The sequence below is a fragment of the Cervus elaphus genome, chromosome 9, assembly GCF_910594005.1.
Source record: "Cervus elaphus chromosome 9, mCerEla1.1, whole genome shotgun sequence".
Taxonomy (NCBI): Eukaryota; Metazoa; Chordata; class Mammalia; order Artiodactyla; family Cervidae; genus Cervus; species Cervus elaphus.
Window position 1 is genome coordinate 20145714 of NC_057823.1, and position 22414 is coordinate 20168127.

General features: G+C 45.0%; 1 protein-coding gene across 1 annotated transcript in view; it reads right to left on the reverse strand.

The window, feature by feature from the left end:
* Positions 1-22414, reverse strand: part of LOC122700722 (fibrillin-1-like) — an 88622-nt gene that overhangs the window by 52759 nt on the left and 13449 nt on the right. Inside the window, exons 13-33 of the mRNA XM_043913792.1 lie at positions 20603-20749; positions 19646-19801; positions 19410-19529; positions 17621-17767; positions 16664-16819; positions 16428-16547; positions 14639-14785; positions 13682-13837; positions 13446-13565; positions 11657-11803; positions 10700-10855; positions 10464-10583; positions 8675-8821; positions 7718-7873; positions 7482-7601; positions 5693-5839; positions 4736-4891; positions 4500-4619; positions 2711-2857; positions 1754-1909; positions 1518-1637 (exon numbers count right to left, since the gene is read on the reverse strand). Coding sequence (XP_043769727.1) covers positions 1518-1637; positions 1754-1909; positions 2711-2857; positions 4500-4619; positions 4736-4891; positions 5693-5839; positions 7482-7601; positions 7718-7873; positions 8675-8821; positions 10464-10583; positions 10700-10855; positions 11657-11803; positions 13446-13565; positions 13682-13837; positions 14639-14785; positions 16428-16547; positions 16664-16819; positions 17621-17767; positions 19410-19529; positions 19646-19801; positions 20603-20749 — 2961 coding nt within the window. The remainder of the gene's footprint in view (positions 1-1517; positions 1638-1753; positions 1910-2710; positions 2858-4499; positions 4620-4735; positions 4892-5692; positions 5840-7481; positions 7602-7717; positions 7874-8674; positions 8822-10463; positions 10584-10699; positions 10856-11656; positions 11804-13445; positions 13566-13681; positions 13838-14638; positions 14786-16427; positions 16548-16663; positions 16820-17620; positions 17768-19409; positions 19530-19645; positions 19802-20602; positions 20750-22414) is intronic.

The following is a 22414-nucleotide window of genomic DNA, read 5'->3' on the forward strand; positions in this document are numbered from 1 at the left end:
TTCCTAAGTTCCCTTGCAAATAGGCATGACATGAGAATCAATTCTGGCCGATTGTATGCAAGCAAAAGGCTCGTATTCATTTCAAACTGTAATGATTATAGATTGCAGAAATTTGTCGCCCTTTATTCCTCCCTGTGTCCGCAGCTTGGGATGAGGTTTGTCCTACACGATGTCACCTTACCACTCCTCTCTTTAAGATGTGGACTTTGGGTCAGCAGCCCTTGACTCTAGCTGGCTCTGTGACTTGCACTGTACAATTAAAATGGCAGAGGCAATGTGGTGTCACTTCCAAACTTAGACCTCAAGAAACCTATTTGTTTCTGCTCGTACACTGGGCCCCTTGCCTCTGCCATTTAAACAAACCCCAGGCTAATAAGAAAAATACAAAGTGAAAGAGAGATGGATCATCCCAGATGAGTCCCAGATAGGAAAGACAGCCCAGGCAAGACTGCCAAAGCTGACACACAGCTGACCACAGACACATGAACAAGCCCAGTGGAGACCAGAAGAACTGAGCAGCAGGGTCGAACCTAAGGTGCCAACACAGGGAATCAAGAGATAAACCATTGTGGTTGTTTTAGCCACTAACTTTTGGGGTGATTTTTCACTCAGCAATAGCTAATTGCTACAAATAGATCAGAAATGTCAGAGATGACTTCAAATATCTCTAACTACAAGATGACATATCCAAGAGGATCACTCCATGCCTTCCTTGGTGGAGCCATCCTCACTATAAATAAATAATAGTGTTGTGCAGACTCAGGAAAACGGAGCCGTTATCTCTTGGTGAGAGTATTACATACTGGCTGCAGTGTAAATGATAGATTTGAGGGAGCACCATTAAAAAGAGTGAGAAGACTGCTGCAATAATGTTGAAACCTAAAACAAGGATGGAAAAGAGTGGAGAGACTCAAGACACATTTGCAGGTAGATTGCCCAATGACATGACGAATCATTTAATATGGAAAGGGGGCAAGGATCAAGAATCCCTCTCAGGTCTTATACCCTTTAGGGCAAAGTTCGAATGTTTGGGTCTGAGATCTCCCTGGGAAAGAGCGTCTCTATCTCAGTACTATTTACATTTGGGGTCGAGCCTTCTTGCTTGTGGGCAGGTTATTCTGTGCATTGGAGGATGTCTAGCAAGATCTCTGGTCTCTACCCACCAGTGGACTGTTACACAAACCAACCCACCACCACCACCAGTTTGGACAAAAGAGTCTCCAGACATTGTAAATATCACCCCCGCCCCAAGCAGAGCATAAATCAGGCTAGGGACTGAATCCTCCAGTACTCTCAAATACTGCTTGACCCACAGCTTCACTCATAGCACACCCTCAACAAGGGTTCCAATCCATGTTTTTCTACTTACTAGCTGTGCATCCTTGAGCTAGACACTTTACATTTCTGGGCCTTATTTGGATCATTCCTATAATGAAGATCAAAATCTCTAGCTCATAGCATCATCAAATAAAGTTCTTAATTCATCGAGTAGCTAAAAGAGATCCGGTTCTCTGTACCTTCGCAGATGGAGTTTTTAGAGGTGAATCCAACTTTGCAGCTGCAACGGTAGCTTCCCAAAGAGTTGGTGCACTCAGAATGCTCAGGGCAGACCCCACGGGAGAGGCATTCATTAATGTCTGATGAGCAGTGGAGGAGAGTGAGCAGACCAACGATTAGGTGTCTCAGTTTAGCACAGCATGTACTCAACTCAATACGAGTAGTCTACAAACGCCTGAGAGTCTGAGCTCATTACCTTTACAGGTGAAATTTCCCGGCTTTCCAGGGATCCAGTTATTTCCGGTGGGAGAAGAGAAACCAGTCAGACAGCTGCACTCATACTTTCCTGGCAGGTTTCTGCAGACTGAGTTAGGACCACAAGGTGGGGGCTTTTGAGAACATTCATCTATATCTGGAGAGAAAGAGAGTCACAGTTACAGATGTTCTTCAAATCCAGCTGGGATCTTCCAAAGATGGTTGAAACAATGTCTTCTATTCCATATGCCCTTAACTCAATGTCTTTTCTTGGGTACTTCTTCCATCAAGCAGGGTCTATATTCCCTCCTCTGGAATCTGAGCATGTTTGTGACCTGGCAGTGCTGACACTCAGTAATAAAATGACTGTGCTAAGTCATAAAAATCTCAGGCACTTTCACCTTGTTCTTTTGGAATGCTCATGTTGGACTCAGCCACCATACTGTGAGGAAGCTCAGAGAGCTGTGATCAAACAGCCCGTGTGGAGAACAACTAAGACCTCCATCCCACAGCTTCATTCAGCACCAGATTCTCCTTGTGAGAGATCCCCCTTTAAAGTGGATCTTCTAGCCCCCAGTTGAACCAGCTCAACTGACACTTTGTGGAACAAAGTCAAGTCATCCTCACCAAAGTCAGCCTGAATAGCAGATGCATTCACGTATGTTGCTTATTATCTGTTTCTCCCCACCCTCAACAAGAAGTTTCAGGAGAACAAACATTTTTGCCTGTGTTACTCACTGCAGTATCCTCCATCCCTCGAATAGTGCTTTTCTATATAATAGGTGCTCAAGAACTCTTTGTTGAAAGAATGCATGAATGGATGAGTGACTTTTGGCTTCAGGTCTGCAGACAAGACTTTGAACGCAGCTGAGACCTACCTCAACTTCGAACTCTTCCTCCAGCACTGCTGTCTTTCCAAAGAGATTGGACATGATTCCCAGAAGACCCCTGCACCTACCTTGACACGTCTCCCCTGGTCCCTGGAAACTCTTCTTTCCACTTCTGGATACATATCCTGGGTTGCAGACGCAAGAGTAGCTTCCAAGACTGTTATGGCAAGTCGAATGCTCTGGGCAACTTTTGGAATTGGCACATTCATCCACATCTGGTAAGTAGAAATAAAAGCCCGGGTCAAGGTAGAAGAAGCAGTGAGAACACAACACTGCAAACAAGAGATTCACCCCACTTTGCGCCACCAGCTGCCCGCCCAATATCCAGACTTTCTCATTCTTCCTAAGTTCCCTTGCAAATAGGCATGACATGAGAATCAATTCTGGCCGATTGTATGCAAGCAAAAGGCTCGTATTCATTTCAAACTGTAATGATTATAGATTGCAGAAATTTGTCGCCCTTTATTCCTCCCTGTGTCCGCAGCTTGGGATGAGGTTTGTCCTACACGATGTCACCTTACCACTCCTCTCTTTAAGATGTGGACTTTGGGTCAGCAGCCCTTGACTCTAGCTGGCTCTGTGACTTGCACTGTACAATTAAAATGGCAGAGGCAATGTGGTGTCACTTCCAAACTTAGACCTCAAGAAACCTATTTGTTTCTGCTCGTACACTGGGCCCCTTGCCTCTGCCATTTAAACAAACCCCAGGCTAATAAGAAAAATACAAAGTGAAAGAGAGATGGATCATCCCAGATGAGTCCCAGATAGGAAAGACAGCCCAGGCAAGACTGCCAAAGCTGACACACAGCTGACCACAGACACATGAACAAGCCCAGTGGAGACCAGAAGAACTGAGCAGCAGGGTCGAACCTAAGGTGCCAACACAGGGAATCAAGAGATAAACCATTGTGGTTGTTTTAGCCACTAACTTTTGGGGTGATTTTTCACTCAGCAATAGCTAATTGCTACAAATAGATCAGAAATGTCAGAGATGACTTCAAATATCTCTAACTTCAAGATGACATATCCAAGAGGATCACTCCATGCCTTCCTTGGTGGAGCCATCCTCACTATAAATAAATAATAGTGTTGTGCAGACTCAGGAAAACGGAGCCGTTATCTCTTGGTGAGAGTATTACATACTGGCTGCAGTGTAAATGATAGATTTGAGGGAGCACCATTAAAAAGAGTGAGAAGACTGCTGCAATAATGTTGAAACCTAAAACAAGGATGGAAAAGAGTGGAGAGACTCAAGACACATTTGCAGGTAGATTGCCCAATGACATGACGAATCATTTAATATGGAAAGGGGGCAAGGATCAAGAATCCCTCTCAGGTCTTATACCCTTTAGGGCAAAGTTCGAATGTTTGGGTCTGAGATCTCCCTGGGAAAGAGCGTCTCTATCTCAGTACTATTTACATTTGGGGTCGAGCCTTCTTGCTTGTGGGCAGGTTATTCTGTGCATTGGAGGATGTCTAGCAAGATCTCTGGTCTCTACCCACCAGTGGACTGTTACACAAACCAACCCACCACCACCACCAGTTTGGACAAAAGAGTCTCCAGACATTGTAAATATCACCCCCGCCCCAAGCAGAGCATAAATCAGGCTAGGGACTGAATCCTCCAGTACTCTCAAATACTGCTTGACCCACAGCTTCACTCATAGCACACCCTCAACAAGGGTTCCAATCCATGTTTTTCTACTTACTAGCTGTGCATCCTTGAGCTAGACACTTTACATTTCTGGGCCTTATTTGGATCATTCCTATAATGAAGATCAAAATCTCTAGCTCATAGCATCATCAAATAAAGTTCTTAATTCATCGAGTAGCTAAAAGAGATCCGGTTCTCTGTACCTTCGCAGATGGAGTTTTTAGAGGTGAATCCAACTTTGCAGCTGCAACGGTAGCTTCCCAAAGAGTTGGTGCACTCAGAATGCTCAGGGCAGACCCCACGGGAGAGGCATTCATTAATGTCTGATGAGCAGTGGAGGAGAGTGAGCAGACCAACGATTAGGTGTCTCAGTTTAGCACACCATGTACTCAGCTCAATATGAGCAGTCTACAAATGCCAGAGAGTCTGAGCTCATTACCTTTACAGGTGAAATTTCCCGGCTTTCCAGGGATCCAGTTATTTCCGGTGGGAGAAGAGAAACCAGTCAGACAGCTGCACTCATACTTTCCTGGCAGGTTTCTGCAGACTGAGTTAGGACCACAAGGTGGGGGCTTTTGAGAACATTCATCTATATCTGGAGAGAAAGAGAGTCACAGTTACAGATGTTCTTCAAATCCAGCTGGGATCTTCCAAAGATGGTTGAAACAATGTCTTCTATTCCATATGCCCTTAACTCAATGTCTTTTCTTGGGTACTTCTTCCATCAAGCAGGGTCTATATTCCCTCCTCTGGAATCTGAGCATGTTTGTGACCTGGCAGTGCTGACACTCAGTAATAAAATGACTGTGCTAAGTCATAAAAATCTCAGGCACTTTCACCTTGTTCTTTTGGAATGCTCATGTTGGACTCAGCCACCATACTGTGAGGAAGCTCAGAGAGCTGTGATCAAACAGCCCGTGTGGAGAACAACTAAGACCTCCATCCCACAGCTTCATTCAGCACCAGATTCTCCTTGTGAGAGATCCCCCTTTAAAGTGGATCTTCTAGCCCCCAGTTGAACCAGCTCAACTGACACTTTGTGGAACAAAGTCAAGTCATCCTCACCAAAGTCAGCCTGAATAGCAGATGCATTCACGTATGTTGCTTATTATCTGTTTCTCCCCACCCTCAACAAGAAGTTTCAGGAGAACAAACATTTTTGCCTGTGTTACTCACTGCAGTATCCTCCATCCCTCGAATAGTGCTTTTCTATATAATAGGTGCTCAAGAACTCTTTGTTGAAAGAATGCATGAATGGATGAGTGACTTTTGGCTTCAGGTCTGCAGACAAGACTTTGAACGCAGCTGAGACCTACCTCAACTTCGAACTCTTCCTCCAGCACTGCTGTCTTTCCAAAGAGATTGGACATGATTCCCAGAAGACCCCTGCACCTACCTTGACACGTCTCCCCTGGTCCCTGGAAACTCTTCTTTCCACTTCTGGATACATATCCTGGGTTGCAGACGCAAGAGTAGCTTCCAAGACTGTTATGGCAAGTCGAATGCTCTGGGCAACTTTTGGAATTGGCACATTCATCCACATCTGGTAAGTAGAAATAAAAGCCCGGGTCAAGGTAGAAGAAGCAGTGAGAACACAACACTGCAAACAAGAGATTCACCCCACTTTGCGCCACCAGCTGCCCGCCCAATATCCAGACTTTCTCATTCTTCCTAAGTTCCCTTGCAAATAGGCATGACATGAGAATCAATTCTGGCCGATTGTATGCAAGCAAAAGGCTCGTATTCATTTCAAACTGTAATGATTATAGATTGCAGAAATTTGTCGCCCTTTATTCCTCCCTGTGTCCGCAGCTTGGGATGAGGTTTGTCCTACACGATGTCACCTTACCACTCCTCTCTTTAAGATGTGGACTTTGGGTCAGCAGCCCTTGACTCTAGCTGGCTCTGTGACTTGCACTGTACAATTAAAATGGCAGAGGCAATGTGGTGTCACTTCCAAACTTAGACCTCAAGAAACCTATTTGTTTCTGCTCGTACACTGGGCCCCTTGCCTCTGCCATTTAAACAAACCCCAGGCTAATAAGAAAAATACAAAGTGAAAGAGAGATGGATCATCCCAGATGAGTCCCAGATAGGAAAGACAGCCCAGGCAAGACTGCCAAAGCTGACACACAGCTGACCACAGACACATGAACAAGCCCAGTGGAGACCAGAAGAACTGAGCAGCAGGGTCGAACCTAAGGTGCCAACACAGGGAATCAAGAGATAAACCATTGTGGTTGTTTTAGCCACTAACTTTTGGGGTGATTTTTCACTCAGCAATAGCTAATTGCTACAAATAGATCAGAAATGTCAGAGATGACTTCAAATATCTCTAACTTCAAGATGACATATCCAAGAGGATCACTCCATGCCTTCCTTGGTGGAGCCATCCTCACTATAAATAAATAATAGTGTTGTGCAGACTCAGGAAAACGGAGCCGTTATCTCTTGGTGAGAGTATTACATACTGGCTGCAGTGTAAATGATAGATTTGAGGGAGCACCATTAAAAAGAGTGAGAAGACTGCTGCAATAATGTTGAAACCTAAAACAAGGATGGAAAAGAGTGGAGAGACTCAAGACACATTTGCAGGTAGATTGCCCAATGACATGACGAATCATTTAATATGGAAAGGGGGCAAGGATCAAGAATCCCTCTCAGGTCTTATACCCTTTAGGGCAAAGTTCGAATGTTTGGGTCTGAGATCTCCCTGGGAAAGAGCGTCTCTATCTCAGTACTATTTACATTTGGGGTCGAGCCTTCTTGCTTGTGGGCAGGTTATTCTGTGCATTGGAGGATGTCTAGCAAGATCTCTGGTCTCTACCCACCAGTGGACTGTTACACAAACCAACCCACCACCACCACCAGTTTGGACAAAAGAGTCTCCAGACATTGTAAATATCACCCCCGCCCCAAGCAGAGCATAAATCAGGCTAGGGACTGAATCCTCCAGTACTCTCAAATACTGCTTGACCCACAGCTTCACTCATAGCACACCCTCAACAAGGGTTCCAATCCATGTTTTTCTACTTACTAGCTGTGCATCCTTGAGCTAGACACTTTACATTTCTGGGCCTTATTTGGATCATTCCTATAATGAAGATCAAAATCTCTAGCTCATAGCATCATCAAATAAAGTTCTTAATTCATCGAGTAGCTAAAAGAGATCCGGTTCTCTGTACCTTCGCAGATGGAGTTTTTAGAGGTGAATCCAACTTTGCAGCTGCAACGGTAGCTTCCCAAAGAGTTGGTGCACTCAGAATGCTCAGGGCAGACCCCACGGGAGAGGCATTCATTAATGTCTGATGAGCAGTGGAGGAGAGTGAGCAGACCAACGATTAGGTGTCTCAGTTTAGCACAGCATGTACTCAACTCAATACGAGTAGTCTACAAACGCCTGAGAGTCTGAGCTCATTACCTTTACAGGTGAAATTTCCCGGCTTTCCAGGGATCCAGTTATTTCCGGTGGGAGAAGAGAAACCAGTCAGACAGCTGCACTCATACTTTCCTGGCAGGTTTCTGCAGACTGAGTTAGGACCACAAGGTGGGGGCTTTTGAGAACATTCATCTATATCTGGAGAGAAAGAGAGTCACAGTTACAGATGTTCTTCAAATCCAGCTGGGATCTTCCAAAGATGGTTGAAACAATGTCTTCTATTCCATATGCCCTTAACTCAATGTCTTTTCTTGGGTACTTCTTCCATCAAGCAGGGTCTATATTCCCTCCTCTGGAATCTGAGCATGTTTGTGACCTGGCAGTGCTGACACTCAGTAATAAAATGACTGTGCTAAGTCATAAAAATCTCAGGCACTTTCACCTTGTTCTTTTGGAATGCTCATGTTGGACTCAGCCACCATACTGTGAGGAAGCTCAGAGAGCTGTGATCAAACAGCCCGTGTGGAGAACAACTAAGACCTCCATCCCACAGCTTCATTCAGCACCAGATTCTCCTTGTGAGAGATCCCCCTTTAAAGTGGATCTTCTAGCCCCCAGTTGAACCAGCTCAACTGACACTTTGTGGAACAAAGTCAAGTCATCCTCACCAAAGTCAGCCTGAATAGCAGATGCATTCACGTATGTTGCTTATTATCTGTTTCTCCCCACCCTCAACAAGAAGTTTCAGGAGAACAAACATTTTTGCCTGTGTTACTCACTGCAGTATCCTCCATCCCTCGAATAGTGCTTTTCTATATAATAGGTGCTCAAGAACTCTTTGTTGAAAGAATGCATGAATGGATGAGTGACTTTTGGCTTCAGGTCTGCAGACAAGACTTTGAACGCAGCTGAGACCTACCTCAACTTCGAACTCTTCCTCCAGCACTGCTGTCTTTCCAAAGAGATTGGACATGATTCCCAGAAGACCCCTGCACCTACCTTGACACGTCTCCCCTGGTCCCTGGAAACTCTTCTTTCCACTTCTGGATACATATCCTGGGTTGCAGACGCAAGAGTAGCTTCCAAGACTGTTATGGCAAGTCGAATGCTCTGGGCAACTTTTGGAATTGGCACATTCATCCACATCTGGTAAGTAGAAATAAAAGCCCGGGTCAAGGTAGAAGAAGCAGTGAGAACACAACACTGCAAACAAGAGATTCACCCCACTTTGCGCCACCAGCTGCCCGCCCAATATCCAGACTTTCTCATTCTTCCTAAGTTCCCTTGCAAATAGGCATGACATGAGAATCAATTCTGGCCGATTGTATGCAAGCAAAAGGCTCGTATTCATTTCAAACTGTAATGATTATAGATTGCAGAAATTTGTCGCCCTTTATTCCTCCCTGTGTCCGCAGCTTGGGATGAGGTTTGTCCTACACGATGTCACCTTACCACTCCTCTCTTTAAGATGTGGACTTTGGGTCAGCAGCCCTTGACTCTAGCTGGCTCTGTGACTTGCACTGTACAATTAAAATGGCAGAGGCAATGTGGTGTCACTTCCAAACTTAGACCTCAAGAAACCTATTTGTTTCTGCTCGTACACTGGGCCCCTTGCCTCTGCCATTTAAACAAACCCCAGGCTAATAAGAAAAATACAAAGTGAAAGAGAGATGGATCATCCCAGATGAGTCCCAGATAGGAAAGACAGCCCAGGCAAGACTGCCAAAGCTGACACACAGCTGACCACAGACACATGAACAAGCCCAGTGGAGACCAGAAGAACTGAGCAGCAGGGTCGAACCTAAGGTGCCAACACAGGGAATCAAGAGATAAACCATTGTGGTTGTTTTAGCCACTAACTTTTGGGGTGATTTTTCACTCAGCAATAGCTAATTGCTACAAATAGATCAGAAATGTCAGAGATGACTTCAAATATCTCTAACTTCAAGATGACATATCCAAGAGGATCACTCCATGCCTTCCTTGGTGGAGCCATCCTCACTATAAATAAATAATAGTGTTGTGCAGACTCAGGAAAACGGAGCCGTTATCTCTTGGTGAGAGTATTACATACTGGCTGCAGTGTAAATGATAGATTTGAGGGAGCACCATTAAAAAGAGTGAGAAGACTGCTGCAATAATGTTGAAACCTAAAACAAGGATGGAAAAGAGTGGAGAGACTCAAGACACATTTGCAGGTAGATTGCCCAATGACATGACGAATCATTTAATATGGAAAGGGGGCAAGGATCAAGAATCCCTCTCAGGTCTTATACCCTTTAGGGCAAAGTTCGAATGTTTGGGTCTGAGATCTCCCTGGGAAAGAGCGTCTCTATCTCAGTACTATTTACATTTGGGGTCGAGCCTTCTTGCTTGTGGGCAGGTTATTCTGTGCATTGGAGGATGTCTAGCAAGATCTCTGGTCTCTACCCACCAGTGGACTGTTACACAAACCAACCCACCACCACCACCAGTTTGGACAAAAGAGTCTCCAGACATTGTAAATATCACCCCCGCCCCAAGCAGAGCATAAATCAGGCTAGGGACTGAATCCTCCAGTACTCTCAAATACTGCTTGACCCACAGCTTCACTCATAGCACACCCTCAACAAGGGTTCCAATCCATGTTTTTCTACTTACTAGCTGTGCATCCTTGAGCTAGACACTTTACATTTCTGGGCCTTATTTGGATCATTCCTATAATGAAGATCAAAATCTCTAGCTCATAGCATCATCAAATAAAGTTCTTAATTCATCGAGTAGCTAAAAGAGATCCGGTTCTCTGTACCTTCGCAGATGGAGTTTTTAGAGGTGAATCCAACTTTGCAGCTGCAACGGTAGCTTCCCAAAGAGTTGGTGCACTCAGAATGCTCAGGGCAGACCCCACGGGAGAGGCATTCATTAATGTCTGATGAGCAGTGGAGGAGAGTGAGCAGACCAACGATTAGGTGTCTCAGTTTAGCACAGCATGTACTCAACTCAATACGAGTAGTCTACAAACGCCTGAGAGTCTGAGCTCATTACCTTTACAGGTGAAATTTCCCGGCTTTCCAGGGATCCAGTTATTTCCGGTGGGAGAAGAGAAACCAGTCAGACAGCTGCACTCATACTTTCCTGGCAGGTTTCTGCAGACTGAGTTAGGACCACAAGGTGGGGGCTTTTGAGAACATTCATCTATATCTGGAGAGAAAGAGAGTCACAGTTACAGATGTTCTTCAAATCCAGCTGGGATCTTCCAAAGATGGTTGAAACAATGTCTTCTATTCCATATGCCCTTAACTCAATGTCTTTTCTTGGGTACTTCTTCCATCAAGCAGGGTCTATATTCCCTCCTCTGGAATCTGAGCATGTTTGTGACCTGGCAGTGCTGACACTCAGTAATAAAATGACTGTGCTAAGTCATAAAAATCTCAGGCACTTTCACCTTGTTCTTTTGGAATGCTCATGTTGGACTCAGCCACCATACTGTGAGGAAGCTCAGAGAGCTGTGATCAAACAGCCCGTGTGGAGAACAACTAAGACCTCCATCCCACAGCTTCATTCAGCACCAGATTCTCCTTGTGAGAGATCCCCCTTTAAAGTGGATCTTCTAGCCCCCAGTTGAACCAGCTCAACTGACACTTTGTGGAACAAAGTCAAGTCATCCTCACCAAAGTCAGCCTGAATAGCAGATGCATTCACGTATGTTGCTTATTATCTGTTTCTCCCCACCCTCAACAAGAAGTTTCAGGAGAACAAACATTTTTGCCTGTGTTACTCACTGCAGTATCCTCCATCCCTCGAATAGTGCTTTTCTATATAATAGGTGCTCAAGAACTCTTTGTTGAAAGAATGCATGAATGGATGAGTGACTTTTGGCTTCAGGTCTGCAGACAAGACTTTGAACGCAGCTGAGACCTACCTCAACTTCGAACTCTTCCTCCAGCACTGCTGTCTTTCCAAAGAGATTGGACATGATTCCCAGAAGACCCCTGCACCTACCTTGACACGTCTCCCCTGGTCCCTGGAAACTCTTCTTTCCACTTCTGGATACATATCCTGGGTTGCAGACGCAAGAGTAGCTTCCAAGACTGTTATGGCAAGTCGAATGCTCTGGGCAACTTTTGGAATTGGCACATTCATCCACATCTGGTAAGTAGAAATAAAAGCCCGGGTCAAGGTAGAAGAAGCAGTGAGAACACAACACTGCAAACAAGAGATTCACCCCACTTTGCGCCACCAGCTGCCCGCCCAATATCCAGACTTTCTCATTCTTCCTAAGTTCCCTTGCAAATAGGCATGACATGAGAATCAATTCTGGCCGATTGTATGCAAGCAAAAGGCTCGTATTCATTTCAAACTGTAATGATTATAGATTGCAGAAATTTGTCGCCCTTTATTCCTCCCTGTGTCCGCAGCTTGGGATGAGGTTTGTCCTACACGATGTCACCTTACCACTCCTCTCTTTAAGATGTGGACTTTGGGTCAGCAGCCCTTGACTCTAGCTGGCTCTGTGACTTGCACTGTACAATTAAAATGGCAGAGGCAATGTGGTGTCACTTCCAAACTTAGACCTCAAGAAACCTATTTGTTTCTGCTCGTACACTGGGCCCCTTGCCTCTGCCATTTAAACAAACCCCAGGCTAATAAGAAAAATACAAAGTGAAAGAGAGATGGATCATCCCAGATGAGTCCCAGATAGGAAAGACAGCCCAGGCAAGACTGCCAAAGCTGACACACAGCTGACCACAGACACATGAACAAGCCCAGTGGAGACCAGAAGAACTGAGCAGCAGGGTCGAACCTAAGGTGCCAACACAGGGAATCAAGAGATAAACCATTGTGGTTGTTTTAGCCACTAACTTTTGGGGTGATTTTTCACTCAGCAATAGCTAATTGCTACAAATAGATCAGAAATGTCAGAGATGACTTCAAATATCTCTAACTTCAAGATGACATATCCAAGAGGATCACTCCATGCCTTCCTTGGTGGAGCCATCCTCACTATAAATAAATAATAGTGTTGTGCAGACTCAGGAAAACGGAGCCGTTATCTCTTGGTGAGAGTATTACATACTGGCTGCAGTGTAAATGATAGATTTGAGGGAGCACCATTAAAAAGAGTGAGAAGACTGCTGCAATAATGTTGAAACCTAAAACAAGGATGGAAAAGAGTGGAGAGACTCAAGACACATTTGCAGGTAGATTGCCCAATGACATGACGAATCATTTAATATGGAAAGGGGGCAAGGATCAAGAATCCCTCTCAGGTCTTATACCCTTTAGGGCAAAGTTCGAATGTTTGGGTCTGAGATCTCCCTGGGAAAGAGCGTCTCTATCTCAGTACTATTTACATTTGGGGTCGAGCCTTCTTGCTTGTGGGCAGGTTATTCTGTGCATTGGAGGATGTCTAGCAAGATCTCTGGTCTCTACCCACCAGTGGACTGTTACACAAACCAACCCACCACCACCACCAGTTTGGACAAAAGAGTCTCCAGACATTGTAAATATCACCCCCGCCCCAAGCAGAGCATAAATCAGGCTAGGGACTGAATCCTCCAGTACTCTCAAATACTGCTTGACCCACAGCTTCACTCATAGCACACCCTCAACAAGGGTTCCAATCCATGTTTTTCTACTTACTAGCTGTGCATCCTTGAGCTAGACACTTTACATTTCTGGGCCTTATTTGGATCATTCCTATAATGAAGATCAAAATCTCTAGCTCATAGCATCATCAAATAAAGTTCTTAATTCATCGAGTAGCTAAAAGAGATCCGGTTCTCTGTACCTTCGCAGATGGAGTTTTTAGAGGTGAATCCAACTTTGCAGCTGCAACGGTAGCTTCCCAAAGAGTTGGTGCACTCAGAATGCTCAGGGCAGACCCCACGGGAGAGGCATTCATTAATGTCTGATGAGCAGTGGAGGAGAGTGAGCAGACCAACGATTAGGTGTCTCAGTTTAGCACAGCATGTACTCAACTCAATACGAGTAGTCTACAAACGCCTGAGAGTCTGAGCTCATTACCTTTACAGGTGAAATTTCCCGGCTTTCCAGGGATCCAGTTATTTCCGGTGGGAGAAGAGAAACCAGTCAGACAGCTGCACTCATACTTTCCTGGCAGGTTTCTGCAGACTGAGTTAGGACCACAAGGTGGGGGCTTTTGAGAACATTCATCTATATCTGGAGAGAAAGAGAGTCACAGTTACAGATGTTCTTCAAATCCAGCTGGGATCTTCCAAAGATGGTTGAAACAATGTCTTCTATTCCATATGCCCTTAACTCAATGTCTTTTCTTGGGTACTTCTTCCATCAAGCAGGGTCTATATTCCCTCCTCTGGAATCTGAGCATGTTTGTGACCTGGCAGTGCTGACACTCAGTAATAAAATGACTGTGCTAAGTCATAAAAATCTCAGGCACTTTCACCTTGTTCTTTTGGAATGCTCATGTTGGACTCAGCCACCATACTGTGAGGAAGCTCAGAGAGCTGTGATCAAACAGCCCGTGTGGAGAACAACTAAGACCTCCATCCCACAGCTTCATTCAGCACCAGATTCTCCTTGTGAGAGATCCCCCTTTAAAGTGGATCTTCTAGCCCCCAGTTGAACCAGCTCAACTGACACTTTGTGGAACAAAGTCAAGTCATCCTCACCAAAGTCAGCCTGAATAGCAGATGCATTCACGTATGTTGCTTATTATCTGTTTCTCCCCACCCTCAACAAGAAGTTTCAGGAGAACAAACATTTTTGCCTGTGTTACTCACTGCAGTATCCTCCATCCCTCGAATAGTGCTTTTCTATATAATAGGTGCTCAAGAACTCTTTGTTGAAAGAATGCATGAATGGATGAGTGACTTTTGGCTTCAGGTCTGCAGACAAGACTTTGAACGCAGCTGAGACCTACCTCAACTTCGAACTCTTCCTCCAGCACTGCTGTCTTTCCAAAGAGATTGGACATGATTCCCAGAAGACCCCTGCACCTACCTTGACACGTCTCCCCTGGTCCCTGGAAACTCTTCTTTCCACTTCTGGATACATATCCTGGGTTGCAGACGCAAGAGTAGCTTCCAAGACTGTTATGGCAAGTCGAATGCTCTGGGCAACTTTTGGAATTGGCACATTCATCCACATCTGGTAAGTAGAAATAAAAGCCCGGGTCAAGGTAGAAGAAGCAGTGAGAACACAACACTGCAAACAAGAGATTCACCCCACTTTGCGCCACCAGCTGCCCGCCCAATATCCAGACTTTCTCATTCTTCCTAAGTTCCCTTGCAAATAGGCATGACATGAGAATCAATTCTGGCCGATTGTATGCAAGCAAAAGGCTCGTATTCATTTCAAACTGTAATGATTATAGATTGCAGAAATTTGTCGCCCTTTATTCCTCCCTGTGTCCGCAGCTTGGGATGAGGTTTGTCCTACACGATGTCACCTTACCACTCCTCTCTTTAAGATGTGGACTTTGGGTCAGCAGCCCTTGACTCTAGCTGGCTCTGTGACTTGCACTGTACAATTAAAATGGCAGAGGCAATGTGGTGTCACTTCCAAACTTAGACCTCAAGAAACCTATTTGTTTCTGCTCGTACACTGGGCCCCTTGCCTCTGCCATTTAAACAAACCCCAGGCTAATAAGAAAAATACAAAGTGAAAGAGAGATGGATCATCCCAGATGAGTCCCAGATAGGAAAGACAGCCCAGGCAAGACTGCCAAAGCTGACACACAGCTGACCACAGACACATGAACAAGCCCAGTGGAGACCAGAAGAACTGAGCAGCAGGGTCGAACCTAAGGTGCCAACACAGGGAATCAAGAGATAAACCATTGTGGTTGTTTTAGCCACTAACTTTTGGGGTGATTTTTCACTCAGCAATAGCTAATTGCTACAAATAGATCAGAAATGTCAGAGATGACTTCAAATATCTCTAACTTCAAGATGACATATCCAAGAGGATCACTCCATGCCTTCCTTGGTGGAGCCATCCTCACTATAAATAAATAATAGTGTTGTGCAGACTCAGGAAAACGGAGCCGTTATCTCTTGGTGAGAGTATTACATACTGGCTGCAGTGCAAATGATAGATTTGAGGGAGCACCATTAAAAAGAGTGAGAAGACTGCTGCAATAATGTTGAAACCTAAAACAAGGATGGAAAAGAGTGGAGAGACTCAAGACACATTTGCAGGTAGATTGCCCAATGACATGACGAATCATTTAATATGGAAAGGGGGCAAGGATCAAGAATCCCTCTCAGGTCTTATACCCTTTAGGGCAAAGTTCGAATGTTTGGGTCTGAGATCTCCCTGGGAAAGAGCGTCTCTATCTCAGTACTATTTACATTTGGGGTCGAGCCTTCTTGCTTGTGGGCAGGTTATTCTGTGCATTGGAGGATGTCTAGCAAGATCTCTGGTCTCTACCCACCAGTGGACTGTTACACAAACCAACCCACCACCACCACCAGTTTGGACAAAAGAGTCTCCAGACATTGTAAATATCACCCCCGCCCCAAGCAGAGCATAAATCAGGCTAGGGACTGAATCCTCCAGTACTCTCAAATACTGCTTGACCCACAGCTTCACTCATAGCACACCCTCAACAAGGGTTCCAATCCATGTTTTTCTACTTACTAGCTGTGCATCCTTGAGCTAGACACTTTACATTTCTGGGCCTTATTTGGATCATTCCTATAATGAAGATCAAAATCTCTAGCTCATAGCATCATCAAATAAAGTTCTTAATTCATCGAGTAGCTAAAAGAGATCCGGTTCTCTGTACCTTCGCAGATGGAGTTTTTAGAGGTGAATCCAACTTTGCAGCTGCAACGGTAGCTTCCCAAAGAGTTGGTGCACTCAGAATGCTCAGGGCAGACCCCACGGGAGAGGCATTCATTAATGTCTGATGAGCAGTGGAGGAGAGTGAGCAGACCAACGATTAGGTGTCTCAGTTTAGCACAGCATGTACTCAACTCAATACGAGTAGTCTACAAACGCCTGAGAGTCTGAGCTCATTACCTTTACAGGTGAAATTTCCCGGCTTTCCAGGGATCCAGTTATTTCCGGTGGGAGAAGAGAAACCAGTCAGACAGCTGCACTCATACTTTCCTGGCAGGTTTCTGCAGACTGAGTTAGGACCACAAGGTGGGGGCTTTTGAGAACATTCATCTATATCTGGAGAGAAAGAGAGTCACAGTTACAGATGTTCTTCAAATCCAGCTGGGATCTTCCAAAGATGGTTGAAACAATGTCTTCTATTCCATATGCCCTTAACTCAATGTCTTTTCTTGGGTACTTCTTCCATCAAGCAGGGTCTATATTCCCTCCTCTGGAATCTGAGCATGTTTGTGACCTGGCAGTGCTGACACTCAGTAATAAAATGACTGTGCTAAGTCATAAAAATCTCAGGCACTTTCACCTTGTTCTTTTGGAATGCTCATGTTGGACTCAGCCACCATACTGTGAGGAAGCTCAGAGAGCTGTGATCAAACAGCCCGTGTGGAGAACAACTAAGACCTCCATCCCACAGCTTCATTCAGCACCAGATTCTCCTTGTGAGAGATCCCCCTTTAAAGTGGATCTTCTAGCCCCCAGTTGAACCAGCTCAACTGACACTTTGTGGAACAAAGTCAAGTCATCCTCACCAAAGTCAGCCTGAATAGCAGATGCATTCACGTATGTTGCTTATTATCTGTTTCTCCCCACCCTCAACAAGAAGTTTCAGGAGAACAAACATTTTTGCCTGTGTTACTCACTGCAGTATCCTCCATCCCTCGAATAGTGCTTTTCTATATAATAGGTGCTCAAGAAGTGTTTGTTGAATGAATGCATGAATGGATGAGTGACTTTTGGCTTCAGGTCTGCAGACAAGACTTTGAACGCAGCTGAGACCTACCTCAACTTCGAACTCTTCCTCCAGCACTGCTGTCTTTCCAAAGAGATTGGACATGATTCCCAGAAGACCCCTGCACCTACCTTGACACGTCTCCCCTGGTCCCTGGAAACTCTTCTTTCCACTTCTGGATACATATCCTGGGTTGCAGACGCAAGAGTAGCTTCCAAGACTGTTATGGCAAGTCGAATGCTCTGGGCAACTTTTGGAATTGGCACATTCATCCACATCTGGTAAGTAGAAATAAAAGCCCGGGTCAAGGTAGAAGAAGCAGTGAGAACACAACACTGCAAACAAGAGATTCACCCCACTTTGCGCCACCAGCTGCCCGCCCAATATCCAGACTTTCTCATTCTTCCTAAGTTCCCTTGCAAATAGGCATGACATGAGAATCAATTCTGGCCGATTGTATGCAAGCAAAAGGCTCGTATTCATTTCAAACTGTAATGATTATAGATTGCAGAAATTTGTCGCCCTTTATTCCTCCCTGTGTCCGCAGCTTGGGATGAGGTTTGTCCTACACGATGTCACCTTACCACTCCTCTCTTTAAGATGTGGACTTTGGGTCAGCAGCCCTTGACTCTAGCTGGCTCTGTGACTTGCACTGTACAATTAAAATGGCAGAGGCAATGTGGTGTCACTTCCAAACTTAGACCTCAAGAAACCTATTTGTTTCTGCTCGTACACTGGGCCCCTTGCCTCTGCCATTTAAACAAACCCCAGGCTAATAAGAAAAATACAAAGTGAAAGAGAGATGGATCATCCCAGATGAGTCCCAGATAGGAAAGACAGCCCAGGCAAGACTGCCAAAGCTGACACACAGCTGACCACAGACACATGAACAAGCCCAGTGGAGACCAGAAGAACTGAGCAGCAGGGTCGAACCTAAGGTGCCAACACAGGGAATCAAGAGATAAACCATTGTGGTTGTTTTAGCCACTAACTTTTGGGGTGATTTTTCACTCAGCAATAGCTAATTGCTACAAATAGATCAGAAATGTCAGAGATGACTTCAAATATCTCTAACTTCAAGATGACATATCCAAGAGGATCACTCCATGCCTTCCTTGGTGGAGCCATCCTCACTATAAATAAATAATAGTGTTGTGCAGACTCAGGAAAACGGAGCCGTTATCTCTTGGTGAGAGTATTACATACTGGCTGCAGTGTAAATGATAGATTTGAGGGAGCACCATTAAAAAGAGTGAGAAGACTGCTGCAATAATGTTGAAACCTAAAACAAGGATGGAAAAGAGTGGAGAGACTCAAGACACATTTGCAGGTAGATTGCCCAATGACATGACGAATCATTTAATATGGAAAGGGGGCAAGGATCAAGAATCCCTCTCAGGTCTTATACCCTTTAGGGCAAAGTTCGAATGTTTGGGTCTGAGATCTCCCTGGGAAAGAGCGTCTCTATCTCAGTACTATTTACATTTGGGGTCGAGCCTTCTTGCTTGTGGGCAGGTTATTCTGTGCATTGGAGGATGTCTAGCAAGATCTCTGGTCTCTACCCACCAGTGGACTGTTACACAAACCAACCCACCACCACCACCAGTTTGGACAAAAGAGTCTCCAGACATTGTAAATATCACCCCCGCCCCAAGCAGAGCATAAATCAGGCTAGGGACTGAATCCTCCAGTACTCTCAAATACTGCTTGACCCACAGCTTCACTCATAGCACACCCTCAACAAGGGTTCCAATCCATGTTTTTCTACTTACTAGCTGTGCATCCTTGAGCTAGACACTTTACATTTCTGGGCCTTATTTGGATCATTCCTATAATGAAGATCAAAATCTCTAGCTCATAGCATCATCAAATAAAGTTCTTAATTCATCGAGTAGCTAAAAGAGATCCGGTTCTCTGTACCTTCGCAGATGGAGTTTTTAGAGGTGAATCCAACTTTGCAGCTGCAACGGTAGCTTCCCAAAGAGTTGGTGCACTCAGAATGCTCAGGGCAGACCCCACGGGAGAGGCATTCATTAATGTCTGATGAGCAGTGGAGGAGAGTGAGCAGACCAACGATTAGGTGTCTCAGTTTAGCACAGCATGTACTCAACTCAATACGAGTAGTCTACAAACGCCTGAGAGTCTGAGCTCATTACCTTTACAGGTGAAATTTCCCGGCTTTCCAGGGATCCAGTTATTTCCGGTGGGAGAAGAGAAACCAGTCAGACAGCTGCACTCATACTTTCCTGGCAGGTTTCTGCAGACTGAGTTAGGACCACAAGGTGGGGGCTTTTGAGAACATTCATCTATATCTGGAGAGAAAGAGAGTCACAGTTACAGATGTTCTTCAAATCCAGCTGGGATCTTCCAAAGATGGTTGAAACAATGTCTTCTATTCCATATGCCCTTAACTCAATGTCTTTTCTTGGGTACTTCTTCCATCAAGCAGGGTCTATATTCCCTCCTCTGGAATCTGAGCATGTTTGTGACCTGGCAGTGCTGACACTCAGTAATAAAATGACTGTGCTAAGTCATAAAAATCTCAGGCACTTTCACCTTGTTCTTTTGGAATGCTCATGTTGGACTCAGCCACCATACTGTGAGGAAGCTCAGAGAGCTGTGATCAAACAGCCCATGTGGAGAACAACTAAGACCTCCATCCCACAGCTTCATTCAGCACCAGATTCTCCTTGTGAGAGATCCCCCTTTAAAGTGGATCTTCTAGCCCCCAGTTGAACCAGCTCAACTGACACTTTGTGGAACAAAGTCAAGTCATCCTCACCAAAGTCAGCCTGAATAGCAGATGCATTCACGTATGTTGCTTATTATCTGTTTCTCCCCACCCTCAACAAGAAGTTTCAGGAGAACAAACATTTTTGCCTGTGTTACTCACTGCAGTATCCTCCATCCCTCGAATAGTGCTTTTCTATATAATAGGTGCTCAAGAACTCTTTGTTGAAAGAATGCATGAATGGATGAGTGACTTTTGGCTTCAGGTCTGCAGACAAGACTTTGAACGCAGCTGAGACCTACCTCAACTTCGAACTCTTCCTCCAGCACTGCTGTCTTTCCAAAGAGATTGGACATGATTCCCAGAAGACCCCTGCACCTACCTTGACACGTCTCCCCTGGTCCCTGGAAACTCTTCTTTCCACTTCTGGATACATATCCTGGGTTGCAGACGCAAGAGTAGCTTCCAAGACTGTTATGGCAAGTCGAATGCTCTGGGCAACTTTTGGAATTGGCACATTCATCCACATCTGGTAAGTAGAAATAAAAGCCCGGGTCAAGGTAGAAGAAGCAGTGAGAACACAACACTGCAAACAAGAGATTCACCCCACTTTGCGCCACCAGCTGCCCGCCCAATATCCAGACTTTCTCATTCTTCCTAAGTTCCCTTGCAAATAGGCATGACATGAGAATCAATTCTGGCCGATTGTATGCAAGCAAAAGGCTCGTATTCATTTCAAACTGTAATGATTATAGATTGCAGAAATTTGTCGCCCTTTATTCCTCCCTGTGTCCGCAGCTTGGGATGAGGTTTGTCCTACACGATGTCACCTTACCACTCCTCTCTTTAAGATGTGGACTTTGGGTCAGCAGCCCTTGACTCTAGCTGGCTCTGTGACTTGCACTGTACAATTAAAATGGCAGAGGCAATGTGGTGTCACTTCCAAACTTAGACCTCAAGAAACCTATTTGTTTCTGCTCGTACACTGGGCCCCTTGCCTCTGCCATTTAAACAAACCCCAGGCTAATAAGAAAAATACAAAGTGAAAGAGAGATGGATCATCCCAGATGAGTCCCAGATAGGAAAGACAGCCCAGGCAAGACTGCCAAAGCTGACACACAGCTGACCACAGACACATGAACAAGCCCAGTGGAGACCAGAAGAACTGAGCAGCAGGGTCGAACCTAAGGTGCCAACACAGGGAATCAAGAGATAAACCATTGTGGTTGTTTTAGCCACTAACTTTTGGGGTGATTTTTCACTCAGCAATAGCTAATTGCTACAAATAGATCAGAAATGTCAGAGATGACTTCAAATATCTCTAACTTCAAGATGACATATCCAAGAGGATCACTCCATGCCTTCCTTGGTGGAGCCATCCTCACTATAAATAAATAATAGTGTTGTGCAGACTCAGGAAAACGGAGCCGTTATCTCTTGGTGAGAGTATTACATACTGGCTGCAGTGTAAATGATAGATTTGAGGGAGCACCATTAAAAAGAGTGAGAAGACTGCTGCAATAATGTTGAAACCTAAAACAAGGATGGAAAAGAGTGGAGAGACTCAAGACACATTTGCAGGTAGATTGCCCAATGACATGACGAATCATTTAATATGGAAAGGGGGCAAGGATCAAGAATCCCTCTCAGGTCTTATACCCTTTAGGGCAAAGTTCGAATGTTTGGGTCTGAGATCTCCCTGGGAAAGAGCGTCTCTATCTCAGTACTATTTACATTTGGGGTCGAGCCTTCTTGCTTGTGGGCAGGTTATTCTGTGCATTGGAGGATGTCTAGCAAGATCTCTGGTCTCTACCCACCAGTGGACTGTTACACAAACCAACCCACCACCACCACCAGTTTGGACAAAAGAGTCTCCAGACATTGTAAATATCACCCCCGCCCCAAGCAGAGCATAAATCAGGCTAGGGACTGAATCCTCCAGTACTCTCAAATACTGCTTGACCCACAGCTTCACTCATAGCACACCCTCAACAAGGGTTCCAATCCATGTTTTTCTACTTACTAGCTGTGCATCCTTGAGCTAGACACTTTACATTTCTGGGCCTTATTTGGATCATTCCTATAATGAAGATCAAAATCTCTAGCTCATAGCATCATCAAATAAAGTTCTTAATTCATCGAGTAGCTAAAAGAGATCCGGTTCTCTGTACCTTCGCAGATGGAGTTTTTAGAG